Raw genomic sequence first — 19,585 nt, 5'->3', positions numbered from 1 at the left:
CTACACAAGCTAGACCATACAGGCTACCTGTAGCCAGCCAAACCAAACATGGATGAATGTACTCATTAAGCCTGGTGAAGTCTAGCCTGGCTTAGTTTTCTAGCCAGGCTAGAACTAACCAACTAACCAAACACACCCATAACATATAAACATCCATGCATGAATGCTTTGTGAGAAGTGATGATGAGATACGTACATGCGACTCATAACATGGAAGAAATAATATAATTAAGCCTTTTATTTGGTGAGCCCATATACACCCCTGCAACTAAATTTTGAGCTATTAGATTTGTAAAACCGACGGGTCAGATTTAATGTAAACATGAAAAGATATACCTGAATATTTGATTATTCTTTCTTTTTTCTGCCAAATTACATATTCAACTGGTTCGTGAACGGAAGAGCAGACAATCCAGCGTAGATTTATTCTTTTTAAAAAATATTGTGTGTGATCAATTCAGAAAATACGGATACGTACTATTTATACACAACATAATACTAGGTTTCTCAATGGCATCAGGGGAAATAATATTTGCCCATTATTAAGGGTATCTAGCGATTGATGGTAAGCATCTTAATTAAAAACGTAGGAATGCAATTATTATATTACAGCTGGTACGTGTATACACTGGAACTGATGAGTCGACCTTTTTTTTTCCTAGCTCGATCTTCAATTCCTTGCAACACATACGCCCGCACACAAGCTAAGCTAGAAGGCAGGTACTCCAACGTAGAGTAACATGGAAGCATGCATGGATCTCCTTGTACAGTACTGTCCAGGCGCGCGCGTAGGGTCGAATGCATCCATCCATCCATCCATCCATCCCGCTGCTTAAATTGGTCAATTATATATGTTCCATGATCATCATATTAGATTAAGGGTCCGTTTGGATGAGTTAAATTTGAGTGCTAAACTTTAGTCCATATTAGCACTCATACACATGCTAAAGTTTAGCCCATCCCATTAGCACTCCCGTTTGGATGAGCTGGTGCCAAAGTTTAGCACTTGGATCCAAACGGAATCTAAGATCTAGCTATTTATTGATTGATGGAGATTTGATGAAATTCTCACATCACAATTTAGCGATCAACAAAGTGTTGAAATTTTCCACTCATGCATGTTCGATGGTGCATTTACGGATCTTGAATGTGCATTTTAAAAATTTGAGGATCAGATAACACTCCGAACCAAATTTGAGCACCGATGGTGCATTTTACTCTTTTATATATCACTCTTACTTTTCTCTATTTTGAATAATTCATTGTTATAGGTATTGCAAGTAAAAATACATAGCGGAACTTTTTTTTAATGTCCAAATAGGTACTACTATTGCAGTATATATGTAGTTGCCACTTTGCCCCCGTGTACGCGACTTCCCAAGTAAGGCATGCATGCATTTACTCGCCACTTAATTGGCCTCGATAGGTTAGTTGCATTGGTCCACTTGGTTGTAACTTGTAAGCAACTCCTAGCTAGCTAGTAGCTGCTCAGAGTGAGACACAGCAAGTCAAGGCGTCTAGAGTGTCTAGTAGTGGCATGCATGCATCTCTCTGACTCTCTGGCCCTCCTCCCATAAGAACGCCAGCCCGGAGCCCCAGAGCGAGCCCCGGTCGACCATCTCCGCAACCAGCAGGTAGCCAGCCGGGCCAGGCAGTGCTCGAGGAACAAGCAAGAAGCTAGAACCATCATGGCGAGGCGCACAGGCATGGCGGAGCAGCTACTGTGCCTGGCGGTGGCGCTTGCTGCGTTGTCGTCGTGCAGCGTGGCCTCGGCGGCGGCGGGGCCTCCGCCTCCCGAGCCGGCGTCGAGATCAGGTGGGCGGCTGCCCCCTGGTAACAAGTCCAAGTTCGTGACCCTGACTATGAGCAAGAACTTTGGGCACAAGCGCAACTACGAGGTGACCTGCGTGGACAAGGACAACCCGGCCGGCTGCTACGTCGGCTGCCCAAAGCGATGCCCCAACCAGTGCATCGTCTTCTGCTCCTACTGCCTAAGCTTCTGCGGTATGCATATCTCTCTCTCTCTCTCTCTCTCTCTCTCTCTCAGCAAGCAATGATATAATGCAATTCTTAGAGTGCGATATTTTCCCGGGCACCTCCTGCGGCGACCCTCGCTTCACCGGCGGCGACGGCAACACCTTCTACTTCCACGGCAAGAAAGACGAGAACTTCTGCATCGTCTCCGACGCCGACCTCCACATCAACGCCCACTTCATCGGCAACCACAACCCGGACCTGAAACGCGACTTCACGTGGGTGCAGGCCCTGGGCGTCACCTTCGGCGCCGGCCACCGCCTCTACATCGGCGCCCGCAAGGCCGTCGAGTGGGATGAGGATGAAGACCATATCCAGATCATCTTCAACGGGGAGCCCGTGGACATCGACGACGCCATCAAGAACGCCCGCTGGGTGTCCGAGGCCCTGCCCGGCCTCTCCGTGAGGCGCATGAAGTACGTGAACACCGTCACGGTGGAGCTCGACGGCATGTTCAGCATCTCGGCCAACGCCGTGCCCATCACGGAGGAGGACGACCGGATTCACAAGTACGGCAAGACGGGGAGGGACAGCCTGGTGCACCTGGACCTGGGCTTCCAGTTCCAGGACCTCAGCAAGGACGTGGACGGCGTGCTGGGGCAGACCTACCGCCCTGGCTACGTGACCAAGCTGGACATCAAGGCGAAGATGCCCATCATGGGCGGCGCACACAAGTACCTGTCGTCGGGTCTCTTCACGACGGACTGCGCCGTCTCCAGGTTCCGACGCGGCGCCGGCGTCATCACCACATTCGCCTCTTAATTGGATCGCGTCTAGCTTGTTGTTGTTGGCATGCATGCTGCTGATCCGATATGATAGATCCGTGCCGTGTGCATGCATGAAATAATTAAATAATTAATCAACAATGTGTGTGTGAGATTGCTAGTGTGCTACTACGCAGTACAACGTACGTTCCTATATATACCCGACCATGCACACGTGACCGTGTATATGCATGTAATGAGAAGCTGGAAGAAATTAAGCTCAACTGATTGGTAAATATATATATGTTAATTTGTGTTGGGAAAAAGAAATGTGTGATACTCGATCCTTCACATATATATATATATATATATATATATATATATATATATATATATATATATATATATATGCACGCTACATACTCACTCTTTGTTTTATTACTTGTGTGCGCGCGTCCGTGAGTATATACGATCATAATAGATCATCTATAATGGTATATACGTAGAGTATGCAGATATTCTCATTTTTATATACATGTACTAACGTAGAGTCATAATATATTTAAAAAGTAGGGATATTTTTATTAAAAAATCGTATATATCCATTTGAAGAAGCGCCTTAGAATTTGTATATGAATATATTCAAGTTGATAAATGAATATGTAGATATACGTATGGTGGTATACTAACGATGAGGATGGCTATATGCACGTGTTAGATAAAACTCATCCATATACATAGGATATATACTACGTGCACGTACGAACTTGCATTCTTTTTTTTTATCATATATCAGTCATGCTCTACCGCTTAGTATAAGCAGGGAAAAAACTGTGTACTAGCTAGCTGCTAGCTAGCGTGCGGACGACGTTCCATTACGGCCGGCAGGGGTGGAGCTACAGTAAACTTAAGGGGTGCAACACTGGGCTGTGGACTAGCGTTAGTTATTAGACTGTGGATGCATTCTGTTAGGCTCGGGGGTGTATATAGGTGCAGCTAATGCCTAGCTCGTTATTATTGGTGCATGATGTACGTTATGACAGTAAGTATAGGTTGGTACGTCCTGCGTGTGTTGTACTTCTATTAATTGACGGTACGTTTTTGGACAAGAGTTATTAGTTGGGAACTTTGAATCTGAATTTATATAATTTTGGAGAAAAGTTTGAAATGAATTTGCAGATTATCGATCATATACTAAGCATATATGTATAGTTTAAGTCTTGAGGATTTATATGTGCTAGCTGTAAGAATATTTGAACAAAATTATAGTAGTGGTCGGTTAAAAGTAGTACGAGTACTTGTATGAAGCAGTTTTTGAGTTTTGACAGCACGATTGACGATCCCGTACGTTTGGACAAGAAGTTGTCTGCAGCCAGTTAATTCATGCTAGCTTTGTGCTCAAGGAGGAGCTAGCAACCGTGTAGCCGGATAAAGAAAAATGAAGCCTGCTTCGACAGTTGTGCTCTCTACCTCTGACTTACTGGCCCCTTTCATCAGATCATCAGATTCAGATATATATATGTAAAAGTTCCACTTGAAAATATGTATAGAAATTAAGTGGCATGCATGTATTGTAATCTTGCATTGGGCGGAGAAAGAAGGGAATGATGGCGTGGCATTTCATTCTTGACTTGACTTGAAGCATAACGTAGCCGACCTGCTGCCTGCTGCAGCTAGCCCAGCAGTCTCTCTCTCTCTCTCTCTCTCTATATATATATATATGTAATGCAAGTTGGTCGATCTATATGGGAATAATCAATTGATCGAAGACATTATTGCATGCATTATATTACCGCAAGTAGGAAGAGTAGGTACCGTAGCATCCATGCATTGCATGCATGCTGCGATTGACGAGAAACCACGTATACTAGCTAGAGATGTACTGTTACTAGTATTATTGGTTGTTTGTAGTTTGATTAGGCCGGACAGACGATGTTGCTTGCACTGCATTCCATTGCATTGTACTCCATGGCAGCATCATGCATCCATTATATTTGTTGCTGAGCCGGGACTCAAGGCTAGCTAGCTACTAGCCTACTACTACTAGGTCCATCCATATCATGCATGCGTACTCCAATAATGTCAACGTCAACGGCCGGCTCATCTCTCTTCCCTGCTGGCGAGCTATATATAAGATAGCCTCAGCTGTGGCTGTGAGGTCACCATCGACAGCAAACACATTAAAACCCTAGCTCCTAGCAGAGCTACCTTAATTAGCAGCAAGCCATGGCGACCACGACGGCGATGCAGCTGCTGGGTCGTCGTCTAAGCTGCTGCTGCTTGTTGGTGGCCGTGTGCCTGGCGGCGTTTGCCGTCGTGCCGTCGGCTTCCCAGCCGAGCTTGACGGTGGCCACCCCGTCGAGTAAGAATAAGAACACGCAGCTCAAGTGCACCAACACCAAGACTAACAGGACCACTTGCACGGTCAGCTGCAACAACCGATGCCCTCACAAGTGCCTCATCCAGTGCCCCAGCTGCAAGACCTTCTGCCGTATGCATGCATGCCCCAGCCGCTCCATTGTTTTCATTTTCTTACATATATAATTAATGTATATATCCTGATGATTAATTATTCATCACTGCAACTGCAAGTGTGCGACTTCTACCCCGGCGTGTCCTGCGGCGACCCTCGCTTCACCGGCGCCGACGGCAACAACTTCTACTTCCACGGCAAGAAGGACAAGGACTTCTGCGTCGTCTCCGACGCCCACCTCCACATCAACGCCCACTTCATCGGCAAGCGCAACCCCGCCATGAGCCGCGACTTCACCTGGATCCAGGCCCTCGGCATCCGCTTCGCCCACCACCGCCTCTACGTCGGCGCCGTCAAGACCGCCAAGTGGGACGCCGCCGCCGACCACCTCACCATCGCCTTCGACGACGAGGACGTCGCGCTGCCCCGCTTCGTCGGCTCCAGGTGGGCGCCGCCCACCGCGCCGGCGCTCTCCGTCACCAGGACCGCGCAGGTCAACACCGTCGTCGTCGAGCTCAGGGGCGTCTTCCGCATCATGGCCAACGTCGTGCCCATCACGGCCGAGGACTCGCGGATCCACAACTACGGCGTCACCGACGACGACAGCCTGGCGCACCTGGACCTCGGCTTCAAGTTCTACGACCTCACCGACGACGTCCACGGCGTCCTCGGCCAGACCTATCGCCCTGATTACGTCAACAAGCTCGACGTCAAGTCCAACATGCCGGTCATGGGTGGCGCGCCGGACTACCTCTCCTCCGGCTTGTTCTCCGCGGACTGCGCCGTCGCACGGTTTGGCCGCCGCCAAGAGGCCGCCGCCGCAAGCATCGGAGGACCGGCTATTGCGATGGTCACCGACGACATGGAATAATTAATACATCGACGATCTGCATCGCCCGGCTGGCACCTGGCATGCATGCATGCACGTACTACTGGCCCATCATCGATAACGCAGAATGCATGCAGTAATAACCACGACACAGTAGTATATATGTAGTCATATATATTTTTCCATGACGATTTGGAAGAAAGACAAGATCAGAAGAAATAAGCAGCAGCTAGCTAGCTAGCTGGTTCAATTTCAAACCTTTCATCTGTATACACATATATCTTCTACAGCATGCATGAATCGACCCACCAAGACGATGATTGATCACGGTTGTAATCCATTATATATGAAATTACAGTGTGCTGGTCTGGTATTCATGGTCCCTCCATCGATGTGTGTCTTGATTTGAAAATAAAACTTTTGTATAACCAAAATAGATTGCAAGTAAACATGAAACAAAGTTATATATAGTTTCCATTCCCTCATGAGAATTTTGATTACCAGACTTTGCTATTTTTTTTTATCACTGGTGATTTTGTATTTTGTTTCTTGATAGAAAATAAAAAATCCAAAACCAAAACCACTAGTGTGTCTCGATAATTTCAGATCCTGAGATTTGGTACCTAGAAAATCCAAAACCCGTTTCTCGATGCGAGTACTGTGTTGGAACAAATCTCAGTGCTTCGTAATCAACAGTTCTCGATTTTTGCAGCACATACATAAAGAAGAAGAAATCAACAATTCTGGTGGGCCTTGGCACTCTGGAGTTGGAGTTGGGCTGTGGCCAACTCCGACCGACGGCCCGCCTCACGGAACACGGGAAGCAATCAGCCCATAACCGAGCGCCACGGCCATGGCCTTCGCCGGCGACGGGGAAGACGCCGCCGTCGCCGGCGACCCGGTGGTTCTTGAGATCACCGACACATCCTCCGCCGCAGCCTCTGGTGCTCCCTCCTTGCCTCGTCCCGCGCCGGTCTGCGTCTCCGACCTCGCACGCTTCGACCCGCTTCCGTCCCCAACCGTCGCCGTTCGCGCCGACCGGCACAGGCAACCGAGTGCTCTCTCATCTCGACCTAACCCCGAGCATATTCCTGTCCTTTGATGATCTAATCCTATCTTGTGGCGTGTGAATCGTAACCAGGCTAATCGAGACCTCCTCCTACTTCCGCGCACTACTCGGCGGCAGCTTCAGGTCAGCGAAAACTCAAGCCCTCGAGCGCTCTAGCTGCGACTTAGCTTCAGAAGGTTAGAATTCCTCACGGGCTCTGTGGCTGCAGTGAGTCGGGCAGAGCATATGTGCAGGTCGGCTGCAATTTGGAGGCTGCCGTGCAAGTGCTACGCTATCTGTTTGAGCCTTCCGAGAGCTTCACCATCACGCCCGACAATTTCCTCCCGCTATTGGAGGTATATCCAGCCCTGCGCCCCTGCATGCACGCTGTACAGTTCTGAATGGTGAATGCAATGGTCCAGAGTTGTGCCCATGTGTGCAGTTCTGTACTTAGCTGCTTTTGTTCATAATACAAGATAATCACTCGTTTAGCTTAATATTGGTAGATTTTATAATGTTTCATAAATTTGATCCCGTGCCAACAAGAATTTCAGGCATTTTTTGTCTGCTGTGGTCACCTCAGTATGCTGTTACCAGTAAATGGAGCCTAGCAGAAAACTGCTGCAGGGGGGTGGCCATTTTGGTCATACCGTGCTACTGCCTTCGGTATTTGGTAGGCAGCACTCTAAGTCTCTAACTTACCTTATACCTTCAGGGAGCTTTGTTCCTTGCTGTTGAGAGCCTTCTAGTGGAGTGTGAAAGATGGTTCCGCACCATGTGCTCTCAAACTTCTGCAACGATAGTTCCACTGGATTTCCTAATTGAAGTCTGGTACTTTGCTCAAGAGCATGGTCTGTGTCTTTGTTATGGTGTTCTGGTATTCTCATAGCTTCCATTTTTAACAAAATCTAGTTGATTCTTGAAACATTTTTGTTGGCTATGGCTATGGTTGCAGGTGTTACTTTTGTTCAAGATACATGCCCAGAATATCTGGCTCAGAATTTTGTAGGTACCATATACTGCATTGCAGTACTATGAATTTATGATACTTTGCACATGTTCTTTCAATGTTTGGTTCCTTTCTTATATGCTCATGCATTATGTAATGTGCTTCCTGTATCATTACCGTTGTGTGAACTGTGCAGGCACATGTTATCTCAAGGAGGTTATTTAATAAAATACCTTATGGTTTGTTATGTTCAACCATTGAATGTCCACATCTGATGGTTGATAGGTTCGTTGCATCATTTCTCATTGTTATTCCAAAACTTGATTGTTATGGTTCCCCTATGTGAAGGAAAATAATTTGCTGTACTTGTCCAGTGAAAAACAATTGTGTGAAGCAATTTTATATTGGGTTTCAGAAAATAAGAAACCCTGTGAACGACCGAATCCCAACTCAGTAGATGACCACCTATTCCTTCTTAGCAAGGTACACATCCTACAACATATGCGAGTAATATTAGTGTCAAATCCATGCTGAATCCTGCATCTTCTGTAGTATCTTCATCAAGCACCTGACTGTGCTCATTTATGCATACTTTTTTTTGTTTTAACTTTTTCCACAGGTGAAGATATGCCTTTTACCACTGGAATTTGCGACAGGTACAACTGCTCTATCAGTAGTTTTTAAGTGATAATAGTTAGTACTCATGTTTATTATTTCTCTACACTACACACCCTCCACACTTTCTTGTCATGTGTTAATAATAAGATTGAAAATTGTATTTTTAGGGACAAAGAGGCATTGGCTTGACTTTGGAAACAACATCGTGCGTACAATTCTTAATCTTCTCAAGGACAGTTTGAAAACTCTAATGGATGCCATTGCTGATGGTAATTTGGAAGGATATTGCATTCGAATAACAGAATATTCGAAGGTTTTCTTTTGCATTCACTTCCATTGTACTAATATTGTTGTGATACATTTAAGCTGTCTAGGCTTCTTGACCATTATGATTTATTCTTTTGGGTTCTTGTTGCTTTACAGAAAGTATGTTACTCGTTTAGTGAACGGGATCTAATGCAACCTCTTCATGTACTTTAATCTGATCAAATGTTGGGAAAATAGGCGAAGTATATGCTGCAAAAGGCTTTAGGTTGACTAGATTTTTTAAAAAACTCATGTGCTCTGACTTTTTTTCTACGCCAATTATCTTACTTATCTTCCTTTGTAAAATTAGTTTTTTTATCATCATTTTAAATGCAGAACATGAACTTTGTGTATTTTTAATGGATGACGATTTTATTTGCAGAACATAGTGCTTTCAGGATGCCCACAAATAACTACAGCATTCTTGTACATATCTGTTATCCCTACTTATCTGGATGTTTCATTTAAGAGAAGGATAGTAAGTTCATACACCCAGGTTGATCATCAAAGCTTCATTCTTTATGATGAACTGGAGAAGGCTGGTAAAACCTTATTATTTAGGAATGTACACATGGTGGATCTTTCGAAATGTCCAAATGTTCATTTCGGTGCAGCAATTGACTGGTTAAAGTTGGCTTTTCCAGAACTAAGGATACTCAGGGCTTTATATTGTTTGTCATTTCAATTTGTTGATTTGCTATATCTGTTTCTGAGATGTCCATGGATTGATGAAATTGATATGGCTATTGATAAAAGCACCATAACACCCAGACAGTCAGTAGTCTATTCTAGTTCTGAAGTCCTAGGAAAATTGAAGCAAAATCCAAGAAAATATTACATATCACGTCCATCATATGACAGGCAACCGAATTTAGTTTTCTCAAATATATCAAGGCTGACATTGGAGGGCAGAGATGATATTGATGGTAATTGAAAACTTTTGAGCGTATTGTCTCTTGCTTTGCAGCTGTGCATATGGTCATTGTATTACCGGCAAGCTAGTAACTTTTGTGCATGTGCAGATGTGGACTTGCTGAAGATATCTGTGCTGAAAAATTCTCTCTGTTATATAAACATTAGAAACTGCACCCTGTTGACAGATGGTGGTATTTCAAACTTTCTGCTGAGATGTACAAAGATCCATTCAATGGTTCTTTCGTATACTTCTTTTGGAAATTGGTCAATTCAAACGCTACATTATATGACAGTTAATATACAAGAATTACATCTGAGTGGCTGCAAAGGTAAAAAACAACAACTTTGTTTGATGCCCTTGATCCCTCCACTTCTGGGAGAATGATTACTTATTTAGAAAAGCAGGAATATGATGTTATTCCTGCTTGATTAATCATTGACACATTTCACTACAGCCAAACAGGTGTGCTAGCTAATTAGATTTATGTCTATGTGTAGGTATTGATGCTGCTCCTATGTCTCTGCTAATGGGCATTATAAATATCACAAAATTTCTGTGCTTAAGGGGAACATCACTTACAGATGATGCACTCTGCAAGTTTTCTGGCTCTAGTCTTGAGTATCTTGATGTTTCAGAGACTGCGGTATGATCTTTCTGTTTGAATTATGGTTTTCTTCAATGTGCCTCGTCACCTTTTTGTATTCTAATGCATTTATTTTTTTAGAAAATATTTATCACATTAGTTTTGATCTTCTAATTAATCACATACAATCGACTGATCGATGAAATGCTCATACTGGGATATTCACTGAGCTAGGAGACTATTGAGAGTAACACATACTGAACTGTGGATCATTTGTTTCTATCAGGCTGATATGTTAGTAGTGCTAGAGTTTGATTTTATTATATAAATTTTAATCATGTGGTGATCTTTTCTACTTTTTTTTTTGGTTGAATGCAACATCCATCATTACCTTTGCGCTCCAAAGGACAAACCCAAAAGTTTAGTGTTTGTTCGTGTTTCTCAGTTTTCATGGTCTTTATACAACAATAGAGTGCTTAATTCTTCTTTTTTTTTCTGTCCATAAACTTGCAGGTTTCTATGGTATCGTTAGCACCAGTTATACGAAGAAATTGTAATTTGAACTGTCTGAAAACAGCTGGATGCCGTAGTCTTCTGTTTGAACATGATAAAGTAGAACGCATCATTGGTAACAAGTACGGAGATTTTCTACAGGAGATAGGAAGTACCTGTTGTTTGGAGGATGTTGAAATGGGCTGGGGATTTTGCCCTATTCAAACCGAAGACCTTATTCCTTCTTTTAGTAAAGTAAGGAATATGACAGTTGGCCTGGGCACAACATTAGCGGAGAATATACTGCATGCTCTTCCTGTCATTTGCCCATTTCTTGAGTCTCTGACTCTGAGGTTTCAGGTGTGCCCCAACACTCTACTGCATGTTAATCAAGAACTTGTGCCTTTCACTCCATGCCCATAATTAATTGGCAATCTACATCCAGGTGATATCTGACAGGGTTATTAGAAATCTACTGGAATCATCAGTAAATCTTCAGGTGCTTTGCCTGCACTATTGTCTTGGCAGTTTAACTTCATTTAGCTTTCAAGCAAAGGCACCAGCATTAAGAATATTACGCCTTCAATGGGTTACTCCTTGGATTACAAACGATGACTTGACAATCCTTACAAAGAATTGTAATCTAGTTGAACTTTCACTGTCTGGTTGCAAACTCCTTGACTCCAGTAAGTTTTACTAAATTCAGTCTGTGGCTCCACCTGTTATTTTCTCAGTTTGAGTTTTCATTTTTTCTTGATCTACAGGCTCTCAACAGATAATTGCGTCTGGGTGGCCAAACTTGGTGCTTTTACACCTCGAGGTATGCCTAACTGCAACCTTTAGTGCGGCCATTTGAGCAAAATCATTTTAATGTTTCAGTACTTAAAATAAGTTATTTTCCTCTAACATCAAATTTCTGGGGTTCGGTTGCTAATGTAACTGTACGCAGTGGGATTTCCTGGTGGTGGGGTAGCAACAGCCCTCTTTCAAAGAGTAGCTTATAGAACTAACAAAAATAGCATGTTCATATTTTGTGCATTGGCATGTACTCTGCAGTTTTATCTCACTCGCTGATAGATGTTCGATATTAGTTGAAACTTGATTTTGGCATGTCTTTGAATTCGAATGCTATAGAAAATATACTGTGCAATTATTGAAAACTCTATTCTACGGCTGCAATCGTTTTCAACCTGTAAACACCATCTTTTATGGATGGCATTCTTTTTCCATATACAGGACTGTGGCCAAGTAACAGTTGGAGGGGTTTCTTCTATTTTAAATTGTAAAGCTTTGGAAGATGTCCTATTACGGCACACGGTGAGTATGAAAAATTACGTAGCCAGGTTCTTGTTTTGGAGATGAATGCTGGTGCCCCTTTCTTCATTAATAAGTTGAAGGGTGGGATTGGTTATATAGTTTCTGAGAGTTGAGAACTGCAGGGTAGAGGCATCGGAAGGAGCATAGTAGACGATGCTATCAGAGAGGTACCTTCCTCATCCTTTATCATTCCTCTAGCTCTGGCTTAAAGTAAGTTTGATCTCTATTGCAGTTACCACTACTAAGGAAACTGGCTTTGGATCTTTGCGATGCTTGTGAAGAAGGTTATGATAGCCCAAGTGTGAGTAGCGAAGAGATCTCCTCGTAGGTGTAACCTGATAGATATGATCGACGCTGACATGTGGCGGTTACTATTTTGTAGAACGCAGAGGGGAAGATGATGAGAAGCGTAAGGATGAGTAGATGCAAGACGTTGAGCGGGTCTTGTTTGGAGCTCCCCAGAGAAGGGTCCTCAAAGCCGGTGCACAAGGACACCGTGGTGCTGGAATGGAGCAGCACAAGGATGACAACCACCATAGTGAAACAGAGAGTGTAGTAAAACCACCTTGTTTTATGCGGAAGGCAGAGGCACTCTGTCTCTTTTGCGTTTCTGAAGACAAGTCCCATGTTTTGTAGTATCAATGTATGCATCTATTATTCACAAAAGTAGAGTAGAGTATCCTAGCGTTGTCAAATTCAAAGTTTGGTATTTCCATGGTTTTTTCTTTTCTTTTGTTTCAGAAAAAGACTGAATGAAATGAAGCTCTCGATTGATCATGTTCATATTCTTTATTTTCCTCGATATTTTTTTTAGCATGTACCCCATCACCATCATCAGAGGGCGGAGGCAAAAATACTGTGTGCAACTTGAATCGAATAATCAAGGAAATAAAAATGCTGCTAAACCCATTTAACTGTACTGTAATAATCTTTTTATGGTTTTATTTATTTATGCCACAAGCCAACAAACAGGCCTGAAAAGAGATGGCCCGGCCCGGCCCACCTGGGACCGCCGCCTGCCTGCTTCCGCGTCCTGCCCCCGCCGCCGGTTGGAGATGGCCCATCCCGCCGATTCCGCCTCCACGCCGCCGGCTCCAAACGTCGGCGAGGATGGAGCCATCCACTCCCCGCCACTGCCGCCTCAAAGGGGGCGGCCCAAGGTGGTGATTGTGATGGGCGCCACGGGCGCCGGCAAGTCGCGGCTGGCCGTCGACCTCGCGGCCCACTTCGCCGGCGTCGAGGTGGTCAGCGCTGACTCCATGCAGGTCTACCGCGGTCTTGACGTCCTCACCAACAAGGTTCCTCTGCACGAGCAGAAAGGTCTCTGGCTCCCCACGACCTGCTAACTCCCCAATCCCCAACTTCAGTTTCCTGTCAGATTTAATTCTTGATGCGTATCTCCAGGTGTTCCTCATCATCTCCTTAGCGTAATCGATCCCTCCGTCGAGTTCACTTGCCGCGATTTCCGCGACCATGCCGTGCCGGTAAGCCAACGCTGCTGCTGCTGCTGTACAAGTTTCACTACTTACTCTAGTTGCAAATGTTCAGTGATACCCCACTTGGTTTGATGACCCGTGTCACATAATAGCTCCCGTCCTCCCCTCTGGTTGCAGATCATACAGGAAATACTGGATCGCGGTGGCCTCCCTGTTATTGTTGGTGGTACAAACTTCTACATCCAGGTAATTTTGATTTGATGGCATGTCGGTTTCTGTAAGATGAAGTTCATCTTATTCTGAATGACTGCAGTTTTTGATTTCCTGTCGTGTTTTTGCCCTTACATATTGTAGGCCCTTGTTAGCCCATTCCTTTTTGATGACATGGCACAAGATATGCAGGACTGCACTTTAAGTGATCACCCAGATGGCATAGGTCAATGATCTAGTCACATTATATGCTTCTTATTCTTAGCGTGAGTAGCTCAATTTTCAAACATTGGTTGACCTGTCTGTTATGCCGGTCAGGGCTTACCAATGACGACGAAGGCGGTGGGTATGAGCGCTTGAAGGAGATTGATCATGTCGCAGCCCAAAGGATCCACCCAAACGACCATAGAAAAGTAAGGGTGTTGCCCAATTTTCCTAACTTTCTAGGACTCTACTGTGTTAGGTTCCTTTTATGTTGCCAATGATATTGATTGTTTGTGTTTTTCTTCATTCCGCATGTGCTCTTGTTTCGGAAAGATAAAACGCTACCTTGAGTTGTATGCGACCACAGGTGCCCTACCAAGCAATCTTTTCCAAGGAGAGGCTGCTAAGGTGAGGACTTTTGCTATAGTTGTCTCCTCGGTACTTTTCAATCCTGCACAATTCCTGGTGGAATGCCCTCTTTTTTTTTTCTCGCTTTAATGTGTTGCCTTACATCTCAGCTTTTCTTTTCCTGTATGTGTTTAAATTGCTGGGAATTGTAAATGTCTAAAATGAGACCATTTGTTGTGTCAGAGCAGAAATGGGGTCGGGCTAGTAACTCCAAATTCGACTGTTGTTTCCTGTGGGTAGATGCTGATCTTCAAGTGCTGGATAACTATGTGAACCAAAGGGTTGATTGCATGATGGATGCTGGCCTGCTAGATGAAGTATGTGATATATACGATCCAGATGGTGTTTACACCCAAGGGCTGCGGCAGGCCATTGGGGTTCGTGAATTTGATGAGTTTTTCAGATTATACTTAACAAGAAAAGAATCTGATAACAATAAGGCGACTTCTTCTGCAACTATGTTAAGTGTGCATGATGATCAACTTAAGAGCATGTTGGATGAAGCTGTTTCCCAGCTTAAGACAAACACACGCAGACTTGTTCGGCGTCAAGTAAACACTTGCATCCTTTGTTACCTTTGTTTAGAAGATTGAGCAAACTTTGATACATACACTTTACTCACTGTAACATTCCTCCCCCGCCCCCCTCTCTCAGAGACGGAGACTGCATCGGCTGAGTAAAGACTTTGGGTGGAACTTGCATCGTGTTGACGCAACCAAAGCATTCTGCTGTAAGGCCATTTCTACTTAACTTGTGCATATCGTGGAATGCATATTCTTTGTGTAGAATTGTAATCCCTTGTGCGTATGTTGGTAGGTACCACGGGCAACTCGTGGAACAAGGAAGTTGTTGAACCTTGTGTGGATGTTGTGAAAAGCTTTTTGGCTGACGGCACAACTTGTTCGCCAAGCACAAATGCTTCAGATGGCATTGGAGAAAGAGAGGTGTGGACTCAATATGTGTGCGAGGTGACTACTGGTAACTCTTGAGTTGTACGCATAAGAAAGCATAACCTGATATCCCGTTGCAGTTTAAGTGATGAAGCATGTGTATGTGAATGCTGTGTTTTACAGGCCTGCGACAAGCGCGTGCTCCGAGGGGCGCACGAGTGGGAGCAGCACAGGCAAGGGCGAGGCCACCGAAAAAGAGTGCAGCGCCTGAAACAGAAGAGGAGCCAAATGAGGCCATCAGAATCGTCGTAAAAAAAAAAGACCCAAGCGTATGGTTGCAATTTGCAGTGGTACGGTGTGCCATTTGTTTGTAACGGGCTAAGCTGTTCAAAATTTTGAGCATGAGAGAGTATTGTAATTTGTATTGTGTTGTGTGAATGGATTATTTCACTGAAGAATTGGTGTTGTGATTTGCAGTTCGGTCAGCCGGGCTTTAGAAATTTGCAGTCCGGTCGGTCGGGCTTTAGAAATTACAGCGCGTGTTGATGAAGCAGCGTATCTACGATACGCACCGACCGGTAAAAGTCAACTTATTACAACACCGGTAATAAAAGGTTAAAAGCGCACGTGTTTTTCATTTGCATTGCATCACCTAAGGCCATAGTTTCATGGCACAAATATCAGGATTAGGAACTAGTTAACTGTACCGGATGAAAGGATCAGAAACTAGGTAATTGTGCGGTGATGAAACTCTCTTTTAGTGATGAAACTCACTCCTTTCTTCTCGTCATGTGATATAGAATTTAATGCTATAAAACTTCCCGTAAAATAGGAACCCAGCGAGACTGAGACTAGCCTAACAACACATTCCCCACGTGATAAGAGTCGTGATGGCTGAGCGCCTGAGCTGCGCCAATGCAAGTCGACGGGTCCTGATCAGAGGCAAAGCCCTCCACTAACTAGTACCAGTATTTATTATGTCCAGCTCAGTGCTCACAGCACAGGTGGCAGCCAGCCAGCAGCCGGCATAATGGACGCCAAGGGGGACTCCTCGTCAGCTGCGTCCTCGTCCTCACCGCCGACGTCGCAGGGCCGCCGCCTCCCGCAGCATCAGCTGCCGCCCAAGCGGCGTGCCGGCCGCAAGAAGACCCGCCACCCGGTGTACCGCGGCGTGCGCGACCGGGCGGGGCCGGGGGGCACCCGCTGGGTCTGCGAGGTGCGGCAGCGCGCCGCAGGCGCAGGCGCGCATCTGGCTCGGCACCGACCCGACCCCGGAGATGGCCGCGCGCGCGCACGACGTCGCCGCCATCGCGCTCCGCGGCGCCAGCACCGCCGACCTCAACTTCCCGGACTCCGTCCACACGCTGCCCAGGGCGCGCACCGCCGTGCCCGAGGACATACGATGCGCCGCCGCGCAGGCCGCCGAGCTGCACCGCCCGTCGTCAGGTTCCTCCTCCGGCCACCAGCAGCACATCATCGCAACGGCGGCGGAGCCTTGTACTCCCAGCTGGGCCTTCCTGGACGAGGACGCCATCTTCGACATGCCCGGCCTGATGGACGACATGGCCAGGGGGATGCTGCTGACGCCGCCGGCGATGGGGAGAGGGATCGATTGGGACGCCGTTGACGACGAACATACCCACGTCGACGGCACGCTGTGGATGGACATGGAGGATTGAAGTGATGACAATAGAATTAATAATGGGATGCCTAAGCAAGCATGCGTGCCAGTGTGAGGGACGTGCCGTCGCGTCGGTAAGTCGCTCGTGCAGCTCAACCAGAGATACGCAGCTGGTTTGCCCGAGTGGTCTAAGGGGGAAGACTTAAGATCTTCTGCACGCTGAGTGCGCGTGGGTTCGAACCCCACAGCCAGCATGTATTTTTCACGTTTTTTTAATTATTTTATTATTACCACTACTCTACTAGGAGCCCACGATGCATTCCTAAAGTTTCATTTTATTTTACGCGTATGCAACGACACATGCCGCGCACCCTTGCCACTGATCCAACCAAAGAAACAGCCACCGATATTCAGGCGTTTCCCGCGCCATTGGTAGCACATTGACGGTTTCACAGCAAAACAACCAGTACAAGATTGCTGCAAGTTGGAAACAAGCAGGCGATCTATAACGTCACAGACTGTAACCGTAATAAATCTGAGATGAAAAGGAATTTACTAGAGTACACATAGAAACAATGTCGCTTGCAAAATGTCAGCAAAATACATACTCCACCACCACATAGCAACATCGGTGACAACTATGTGATGGGGGTAGAGTGATCCATCATCATCAGCGAACCGATCTTCCACTTGGATGCAGAGCCAAGTCCATGGATGCACCAAACCATGATCAAGTCGACCCCTCCGGTGCACCTCCATCCCCATCAGGCGAGTCTGAGTCATTTCTGTCCTGGTTCTCCTTCCACTTGGCCCAGGCCCATCTCAACACAATGAACGCCCCAAGTGCATACACCTAGCAGTATAGTACAGGCACAGTTGGAAATAAAGTCAAAGGCATCAAATTTTTCAGCATGAAACAACCACAGCAAACAAGAGTAAAATTGCTGTCAAGGGACATACATACTAATAAATGATTTATTTATTTTTTTATCAAGATGTGGATTACCAATAGGCTGATAACACTAATATAATCTTCATCATCTTGGCGAAACAATTACAACTTAAATCCCGTCGTCTGTTAGCCAGCACTTGTAGAACATAACAAATGAAAAGACCTTTCAAACACAAGTAGCAGTTCACAGCCCAGTTCGCCACTTAGCCCAGTGATTTCAAAAGTGGCTACTTGTTACCAGTCCTGCCAAAAGGTAACAATGAAAGTGCACCCTCTCTACAAGTGATTCTGATTCTAGATCATACACATTCATGCTTTGGCAGTGGGAAACTATATAACATTTTCAGAGCAGCTTACTCAAAACACGACTAAAGATGACTACACTTGGACAGGCCTAAAAAAAATTGAGCAAAATGCAGCACTATCAGGTTTCTTGAGTTTTAAAAATAAACTCCATAGGAGTTTGGGTGTTTTTGGCGTGTGTGATTTTATCCGAGTAGAAACACCTAAACTAAATGGAAGCATATATAGTTGCGAACTTGAAACTATATCAGTTAGCAAGATGCATCAGGTGTGGAGTATCAACAGCCTATTGTATTGTATGGCGTCCACACCTCACATGCGTTGTGCAAAATATGTTTCTGAAACTTACTAATCTATTATACGTACGCTGGGGAATGAGGAAAATAAAGGCTCATCGACAACAGATTGTACTACAAATTTGAACCCAAATTGCAAACAAATACCCTCGTGTTGTGGACATGGACATGGACATTATAGAACCAGGCCTAGCGTGCTCTGCTGGTCCAGCGTACACAAGAAGGCCCAATTTCATCGCAGCAAGGGTTTGGGGTGGTTTAACCTAATCTAGAGTACCTGGCAAATGGTAACCTAATCCAGACGGCGGGCGGCGTACCTGCCAGAGGTTGCGCGGGGCCATCTCCTCTTCGGTGGCGGGAGGCGGCGGGGCGCCTTCCTCCTCCTCGAGCTTTATCGGCGGCGGCTGCCGGGCCTTTTGGCGCTCCGCATCGGGGAAGAAACGGACCGTGGACGGCGGCGCGCGGCGGGCCTCCGCGTCGGCAGCCCCATCCGCGGAGTTATTGGCCTGCTCCGGCGCGCTCCCGGCGTTGCCCATGGCCTCCTCCCGCTAGCTGGATCCTCTCTCTCTCTCTCTAGTCTTCCCCCGCCCCTTCCGTGTTATCGACTCGAGTCCAGTAGTTTGTTTACTTGTCCCGCTTCAGGATCGCAAGCAAAGCAAAGGATCTCCCTTTTTCTGTTTTTTTTTCTTTGTCCCGTTCTCTCAATTCCAAGAATTCTTTTAATCATCCGGATAATAATGCCAAAAGTCGTTAGTAATCATAGAAAAAAGGATTGCTGAAGAAATCACCATGTCGTGTAAGCCCCATGAGCTAAATAAAATAGAATTCCTTTTCTCCTAACCTAAAACCTCCCCATTTTCTTTCCAAGTTTCCATCCTGATTGGAATTTCAATTTGCCGTGTCAAAGATCAGACTCGGCAAAGTTATCTCACAAAATCAGAGGGATATTATGAGAATGATAAGAGCTTTGCCAAGCACAGTTCGTCACATCCTGGG

The 19,585-nt window shown here is 45.6% G+C and overlaps 5 protein-coding genes and 1 non-coding gene across 6 annotated transcripts; 5 read left to right on the top strand and 1 right to left on the bottom strand.

The window, feature by feature from the left end:
* The first annotated feature begins 1,407 nt into the window (after window positions 1–1,407).
* On the top strand, window positions 1,408–2,897 carry LOC112894893. The gene is made up of 2 exons (XM_025962737.1): window positions 1,408–2,004; window positions 2,075–2,897. The coding sequence occupies exons 1-2, from the start codon at window positions 1,689–1,691 to the stop codon at window positions 2,794–2,796; spliced, it is 1,038 nt and encodes a 345-aa protein (XP_025818522.1). The 5' UTR covers window positions 1,408–1,688; the 3' UTR covers window positions 2,797–2,897.
* Window positions 2,898–4,908: 2,011 nt separating this feature from the next.
* On the top strand, window positions 4,909–6,417 carry LOC112894495. The gene is made up of 2 exons (XM_025962226.1): window positions 4,909–5,229; window positions 5,331–6,417. The coding sequence occupies exons 1-2, from the start codon at window positions 4,965–4,967 to the stop codon at window positions 6,080–6,082; spliced, it is 1,017 nt and encodes a 338-aa protein (XP_025818011.1). The 5' UTR covers window positions 4,909–4,964; the 3' UTR covers window positions 6,083–6,417.
* A 403-nt stretch (window positions 6,418–6,820) lies between these two features.
* LOC112893520 (BTB/POZ domain-containing protein FBL11-like) lies at window positions 6,821–15,947 on the top strand. Its single transcript, XM_025960897.1, has 29 exons — window positions 6,821–7,087; window positions 7,182–7,232; window positions 7,318–7,444; window positions 7,804–7,939; window positions 8,044–8,093; window positions 8,234–8,322; window positions 8,412–8,520; window positions 8,657–8,693; window positions 8,823–8,968; window positions 9,344–9,887; window positions 9,984–10,205; window positions 10,375–10,520; window positions 10,974–11,312; window positions 11,398–11,638; window positions 11,717–11,772; window positions 12,189–12,269; window positions 12,392–12,436; window positions 12,502–12,570; window positions 12,652–12,821; window positions 13,252–13,589; window positions 13,674–13,753; window positions 13,883–13,951; window positions 14,060–14,141; window positions 14,234–14,328; window positions 14,453–14,527; window positions 14,716–15,078; window positions 15,182–15,257; window positions 15,344–15,495; window positions 15,601–15,947. Exons 1-29 carry the CDS (start codon window positions 6,894–6,896, stop codon window positions 15,727–15,729), a joined length of 4,311 nt encoding a protein of 1,436 aa, XP_025816682.1. The 5' UTR covers window positions 6,821–6,893; the 3' UTR covers window positions 15,730–15,947.
* A 399-nt stretch (window positions 15,948–16,346) lies between these two features.
* Window positions 16,347–17,096, top strand: LOC112895536 (dehydration-responsive element-binding protein 1F-like). The gene is given in 2 exon segments (XM_025963501.1): window positions 16,347–16,645; window positions 16,647–17,096. Coding segments are annotated over 2 exon segments (648 nt in total). The 5' UTR covers window positions 16,347–16,447.
* A 111-nt stretch (window positions 17,097–17,207) lies between these two features.
* TRNAL-UAA lies at window positions 17,208–17,292 on the top strand. Its single transcript has one exon. It is a non-coding gene; the product is annotated as a tRNA-Leu (tRNA).
* A 224-nt stretch (window positions 17,293–17,516) lies between these two features.
* Window positions 17,517–19,216, bottom strand: LOC112892531. Its single transcript, XM_025959671.1, has 2 exons — window positions 18,907–19,216; window positions 17,517–17,891 (listed from the first exon to the last, which is right to left on the bottom strand). Exons 1-2 carry the CDS (start codon window positions 19,123–19,125, stop codon window positions 17,769–17,771), a joined length of 342 nt encoding a protein of 113 aa, XP_025815456.1. The 5' UTR covers window positions 19,126–19,216; the 3' UTR covers window positions 17,517–17,768.
* Window positions 19,217–19,585: the final 369 nt, after the last annotated feature.

Source organism: Panicum hallii, chromosome 5 (genome assembly GCF_002211085.1).
Source record: "Panicum hallii strain FIL2 chromosome 5, PHallii_v3.1, whole genome shotgun sequence".
Classification (NCBI taxonomy): Eukaryota; Viridiplantae; Streptophyta; class Magnoliopsida; order Poales; family Poaceae; genus Panicum; species Panicum hallii.
This window is presented reverse-complemented; position numbering and strand designations above follow the sequence as displayed.

Coding starts and splice junctions, on each gene's coding strand:
- LOC112894893 (XM_025962737.1), top strand. CDS start 1,689: ATGGCGAGGCGCACAGGCATGGCGGAGCAGCTACTGTGCCTGGCGGTG. Junction 2,005..2,074: donor CTACTGCCTAAGCTTCTGCG/GTATGCATATCT, acceptor TGCAATTCTTAG/AGTGCGATATTTTCCCGGGC.
- LOC112893520 (XM_025960897.1), top strand. CDS start 6,894: ATGGCCTTCGCCGGCGACGGGGAAGACGCCGCCGTCGCCGGCGACCCG. Junction 12,437..12,501: donor TAGACGATGCTATCAGAGAG/GTACCTTCCTCA, acceptor TCTCTATTGCAG/TTACCACTACTAAGGAAACT. Junction 14,142..14,233: donor TGATCACCCAGATGGCATAG/GTCAATGATCTA, acceptor TATGCCGGTCAG/GGCTTACCAATGACGACGAA.
- LOC112894495 (XM_025962226.1), top strand. CDS start 4,965: ATGGCGACCACGACGGCGATGCAGCTGCTGGGTCGTCGTCTAAGCTGC. Junction 5,230..5,330: donor CAGCTGCAAGACCTTCTGCC/GTATGCATGCAT, acceptor TGCAACTGCAAG/TGTGCGACTTCTACCCCGGC.
- LOC112892531 (XM_025959671.1), bottom strand. CDS start 19,125: ATGGGCAACGCCGGGAGCGCGCCGGAGCAGGCCAATAACTCCGCGGAT. Junction 17,892..18,906: donor CCCCGCGCAACCTCTGGCAG/GTACGCCGCCCG, acceptor CTATACTGCTAG/GTGTATGCACTTGGGGCGTT.